Source organism: Musca autumnalis, unplaced genomic scaffold (assembly GCF_047663935.1).
Source record: "Musca autumnalis isolate F117 unplaced genomic scaffold, ASM4766393v1 scaffold_1, whole genome shotgun sequence".
Taxonomy (NCBI): Eukaryota; Metazoa; Arthropoda; class Insecta; order Diptera; family Muscidae; genus Musca; species Musca autumnalis.
In genome coordinates, this window is record NW_027411644.1 from 173,461,592 (window position 1) to 173,467,895 (window position 6,304).

At 36.2% G+C, this 6,304-nt stretch overlaps 1 protein-coding gene across 1 annotated transcript; it reads right to left on the reverse strand.

The window, feature by feature from the left end:
• Positions 1 to 772: 772 nt before the first annotated feature.
• LOC141388750 (uncharacterized) lies at positions 773 to 5,881 on the reverse strand. The gene is made up of 3 exons (XM_073958980.1): positions 5,641 to 5,881; positions 5,432 to 5,582; positions 773 to 1,737 (listed from the first exon to the last, which is right to left on the reverse strand). The coding sequence occupies exons 1-3, from the start codon at positions 5,768 to 5,770 to the stop codon at positions 1,386 to 1,388; spliced, it is 633 nt and encodes a 210-aa protein (XP_073815081.1). The 5' UTR covers positions 5,771 to 5,881; the 3' UTR covers positions 773 to 1,385.
• Between the last annotated feature and the right edge of the window lie 423 nt (positions 5,882 to 6,304).

The window sequence follows — 6,304 nt, forward strand, 5'->3', positions numbered from 1 at the left end:
GGATATAGGGGCATATGGATCACAAAGTGATGGTGGCGTGCTAAGAAACTCTGAGTTTGGAAAAAGTCTTCTAAACAACGAGCTAAATCTACCTCCAGATGCTCCAATAGAAGTCGGTGGGGAAAATGTGCCCTATTTTCTCGTGGGAGATGCAGCTTTTCCGCTAAGAAACAATCTAATGCGTCCCTATCCAGGAATACTTCTCCCTGCAGACAGAGAAATGTACAATATGAGACTTTCCAGAGCAAGGAGGACTATCGAGAATGCCTTTGGGATATTAACGGCTAGGTGGAGGATATTACTTGGTCCACTATATGTTAGCCCACATGTTGCTGAAAATATTGTGAAAGCAACTATTGTCCTTCACAACTTTCTGAAGGATAATGATGAGAAGTACTGCCCTAAGAACTTTGCGGGCGATAAGGACGGTAGAAAGGGTTTGTGGAGAGACGAGATAAAAAACCAGAAAAATCTAACAAAACTTAAAAAAAATAATTCTAATAATGCTTCGAAAAGAGCATTTGAAATAAGAGATATACTGAAAGGCTACATATCTAGGAATACGTATCCGTAATACGGGATATTCACAAACCTATGATCTCTACTTTTTATTTTATTTATTTAATATCACAGTAAAAAAGTAAAGTAAAACATTCTTTAAATATGCCAAGCAATAAGTACCAAATTTCATTCTGTTTGACTTAGGTCCTTCTTGTATACAATATATGTATGTATATAGATTTCTTTTAATCGAAATGAAACAATTTTAATATGAATTCAAAATATTTATTTCAAATAAAATGGAAAAATTATTTACTCTAAGGGCCACTATTATGTCTTCTTTTACTTTTGGATGGATTTTAAAACGCAAAATGAACCAATTTGCAGTCATCACAAATATATTTTACACATTAAAGTTAATGACAAGAATGTCCTCCATGAAATTTAACGATCACATTTACCTTTAAATAACCGGAACTCTATAAATCTGTTCGGAAAATCCAAACGTTAACAAAAGAAGACATATAGTAATGGGGGTAGGTAAGACTAGGAACACTTATGACGATATACATTTTTTATAAAGTTCAATACATGATATGTATTTAAATAAAAGGTAAAACAGACAGAAAATCGACCAATTCTAGTAAAAAAAAATCATTGCTCAAATTTGTCTGTTTTTAGGAGGGGATGATGGTGTCCTAAAAACTGACAATTGGAATAATGTTTTATTGGTTTACTTAGGTTTTAGAGAAACAGTCATCTAGGCAATAAATATTTACTTAAAAGATATAAAAAGTAACTTAAAAAAACATTATATATAGTCAGTCCATAAGTATATAAAAGGTACAAGTTCAATTCAAATGATATGTTTTATACTAAGTCTATTAAATATATAAAATATTTACTCTTTCTGCAACAAGATTTATTATTTCAACTTCTATTAGCCTTCTAGATTTGTCATCCATCGTTTTTAACATGGAATCAATATACTTATAAAATCCATTATTTGTTAATTCTCCTTCCATGCTCACTTTGACTGCACTATTAAGGTTTCCCATTACTTCGCAAAATTTCTCGTGGGCTTCATCGGTTTTACGCTTCTTATTTTTTGGAAGATCAGTAGGAGAGGTTTCTGGAGTTGCCTGCGGCAACACTTCAAATGAAGTTTCATAAGAACTTTCAAAGTCCTCTGTTAAATACTCTTCTCCTTGATAGGAATCGAAATTGCTTGTTGTTCTAGAAATACATATAAAAATATTACATTTCAAAAATATAGAAAACATTGTAAATACTTGCATTTAGGTAGTAAAAAATCATTTAATAATTCATATACAAAGGATTTGGGAAGGATATAGTCGACGATGCCGACTACGTTGACATTGAACTGAAGTTAACATATCCATTATTTAATTTATTTCAATTCAGGTTAGGTTCAAATCATGGCAGAACTACTAGGTAGTGCATTACACCAGCTGATCGAATATGAAAAGTCAAATCCCTTTATAAAAAAATATTTTTGTTGTAATTTCCCCAACAACATAAAGAAAGTTTTGACATAACATATTCAAAATTTTACGATGCCATACCTGGGTAATTGTGCCATGGTTCAAATGCAAACATTCAAAATTGTAACCTTTACCTCTCCTGTGTTCAACCCCCCTCCAGAATTGAGATCGTAACGTATGCGTACGTACGATGGTACGATCTTGATATCATTTGTGAAATGCTGAATTCCTATTTGACTGATCTTACCATCTTTTTCCACGCGCGGAATATGCAAATACCCACCACTAACCACATGGACGACAGAGGTGAGAACAGAGTTGAATGTCACGGTCGATGATAGCAGAATTCCGACCACAAACTATCCCAATATTCTAGGGGTCACATCCGACAGCATGTTCCCGTCGTCCGTGCATAACACGACTATCTGTGACAAGCCAACGATACAAGAGAGAATCCCTAGATCACAATGGAAAAATATTCAAAGCTGTCACAACTACAACAGGGTGCCTCCTCATGTCTGCCCTGGACCATCTACATAGGGAGACAAAGATTCTTCCTGTATACAACGAAAGCATACCATTGTGATGGTCGGGCGTTACCGTGAAAACACGCTACGTTTGGCTCAATTACGATCTGGATGGTGCAGACGTCTTAGTATTGGATTGCTGACACCGTACAAAACATCTGCTCAGCATGCGGAAGATGCCCACGCGTTACTCTCCACCTTTTCAACTGCCTTACCAAACCTACTCAACTATCTCCTGTCGAATTGAGTCACAATTCATCGTTGTTTTCAAAATTTCACATCTGAGGAATGTTGGGAAATGGATTCAAAAACCTACATACACATGTATTCAATTTTGCCCATCAGATAAATTCTCCAATTGTTTTAAAACTGTTTCCAGCAGTTTTTCTCCAATATGATAATCGATTGTGAATATAATAAATTGTAACGATCCTCTTTGGTATAATAATCATGTAAATATGTGACACATTCTTCCATATTGTATTTCAATAATTGGCCTATTGGCTTTGTTATACATGTTAAATTGAACAAATAAATAAATAGTACAGGTACAGGGCAAAAAATTGACGTATCTTTTCCAAATATTGTGTATCAGTTACAATTTGTATAAGATCCGAAATATCACCCACAGGTAACTGCTAAAGCTGCACCTTTTCTCACAATGGTAGCAACTTCAGTGGGTGAAAGCGTTAGATCATCAACAAATTTCATTAAGGCATACATAAACTCTTTGGTTTGACGTGTATCATCGTCTGGTACCATGCTGGAAAATGTGAACTTTTTGGGAAAGGGGGCGTTTTCCAATTGTTCTGAATGGAAGAGAAAACGTTCAATTATTGCTTCAAATTCTTAAATGTTTTCTACAACCATGAGCAGAGTTGTTCCTTGTCGAGCATGCCACGGAAAACATGGACCCAACGTTGTAGAATTGGTAACATTCCAACATTTTTTAAATATACATCCAAGTCCATATTTACATTAGGCCAATTTCCTTGCGGCAATTGTCATTTTGTCGGCGTGAGAGGGTGTTGAGAGGCAAAGGGTTACAATATGCCACACACCTTTCTCCTTCAAACTGACAATTGCCGCAAGGAATTAAAATAACCATAGCACTAAATGTGCTAATTGAAAGCGTAATGCACTTCATAATTCTCAGCAAAATGTTTGGATCGGTCCATGACGACGAGCTCATACCTATTTCATCGACAAATTTTGTCAGCGATGTTGACCACAAATCCTCCAAATAGCTAGTGGTCACAACATCACCAGCTTTACATAATATTCGAGCACAAAGAAACCCGCAATGGAACAAATGTACAATTTATAGGCATCCAAATTATCATGCATTCCTGGAGGTGGCTGCAATACTAGCTTTGCTTGATAACTTCGCTGTTATATTAGTGAAAAATCAATTCAATCTTGGGTACTTAAATTTTCCTCATCTGTTGTCGCAGTGTCCGCAGCACTTTTCTTCGTCGAGTTCTTGGGATCTTCGATTATGGTATTGATATCACAACTTTTTGGTATGTTCGATTGCTTCTTTCCAGAAGCTCTCTAAAATCAGCTTCCGATGAATCACTTATATTGTCCTCAATCACCGTTATAGCATGAAGCAAATTTGTAATTTTGCAATTTAGGTAAATGTGGCATTTCCAAAGTTTTCAGTGCACGCAGATATTGATAATACTGCTTTTTGGAAGCCTGCTGGAAAAGAATTATTTTGCATTCTAAGGGAGCAGACATTATTGGAGAGCATCTATGGCCGAGGCCAGATTTGACTCAACTTGTCTTGCCTTAACAAATCCATTGCCTTGTTGTATGATCTGTTGTAATGATTTATCCACGTTTGCTCCTCCACGGCCAGCATATAGACTTCTGTTCTCACCTGCAACTGGTCTTCTATGGAATCGATGAAACCCTGATATGAAAGATTACAAATTCTTTCGATTTCTTTAACGTAACATTTGACATATTTTCCTATTACAAAAAATTTGTAAACATCTGCGTAATTTCGGAACGAACAGTTCAAATTAATTATTCCCAAGAAAAAATTATTGGAACTACATTTGGCTCATTCGTTCATCTAGTTCCTTCAATCTCGGAACCAAGGCCTGTACAATGGCGCACCCACATTTAGTCGAATCTTTAACTTAATTCTTGAGTTTCCGACAAAAATCGGTAACATTTACAAGAAGCTACTGGACATGTACAAATTATTGATTAAACGACACACCTATTGTCTGCCAAGTCATCGTGTGAAACCAATCGGTTCATCTTTTCAAGGTCTAGTGAGGTATCACTCACTCACTATGCCAAGTGATCCAAAATAAATGGCCAAGAATCTGCGTAATTCTAGGACAGTGGAATGTAATTCAAGTGACAGCAATAAGTTGGACAGAAAACAATATTACTTTGTTCTATATATCTTCTATAAAAGCACTCATTATTTGAGAAAGGTTCGGAACAAATTGAATACTCTACCAGCTGACGGAAAAAATCTGAAATTTTTTTTAATTGCAAGTTTTTTCTTAGTAGCCGGCCTTCGGTCGGGGATTCCTTTCTCCTATGGACAGGAGCCAATTTAGGGCACGAAAACTAACACTAACAAGGGAATTTTCGGAACTTCACGGGCCCATATCTCGGGAAGTATGGACAAACATACTTTACATTTTTGTAATCAGGACGTAAAGATCTAACTGTGGTAAAAATTTTAGATTTTTCCTCCAGATGGTAGAGTATTCTATTTATGCCAAAGGTTCTTTAGTAGCACCCTTTCTTTTAGAAAGTGGGCCTAGGGCGAATATTTCGCGCTGTCACGTACATCGGCAAAACAAACTCACATACATATATTACAATTTCTATTGAGGAGTAGGATTATTATTAATAAAATTAACTTACGGTCTCGGCTGCAGATGATCGCGTAGGAAGGACATCGAGGCGGAAAACTTCCAATCCATATATTCGGGAGCTTCACTCCCCGAAGCCAGCTTCAACTCTTCCTTCACAAACCGGTCCCTCAGACTCTTCCACCTTGTCTGGCACTGTTTTACTGTGAAAATAAACAAAAATAATAGAACAAATTTTAATAAATTTTGGTTTCTCCTTACCTGGTTTACCGACAGCATTTGCCACAGCGTCCCATGCCTTTTCCTTCGAGAATTTATTTCTATACGCCTTTGAGGATTTGTCGTATATGCATGGGTGTTGCTGGACGGCATTTATCAGGGCTTCTTCCATTTTCAATTATATTATTTTTTATTTTTCCTTAAAAATGCAAGCGAAACGCAGAAAATGAAATGAACAATAACTACAACAATTTCCAATTTACGCCATTTTGATTTGTAACATATGATCACAAAATGTAAACAAACAAATGTCAAAAGCGAACGCGCGTCGTAACGCATGGAGTTAAAAAAATTTTAACTTCCGTGCGTTTCAAATTGCGTTGATCAGTGCAACCATATGGATTTCCATATTGTTTAAAATGCCGTGCGTTAACGCGTGACATGAAATAACGCTGACGGACCGTATGTGCCGAGGGCTTTAGTTATGATTATGAATAGTGTAAATAAAAAAGAGGTTGAATAACGTCATCGTGTTTCGTTTTCTGTCCGTATAGACGGGTGTAAGTATAACAAAGGCTTGATTCAATATTTTAAATGTTGTCCATGGATAGTGCCTATAAACTGGCCTCTCAGATTTTCGATCTCATAAAGGTTTTTGCCAACTAATTTCCGTATACGGCATTTAAGCCAGGGCTTGCAGAGCTTT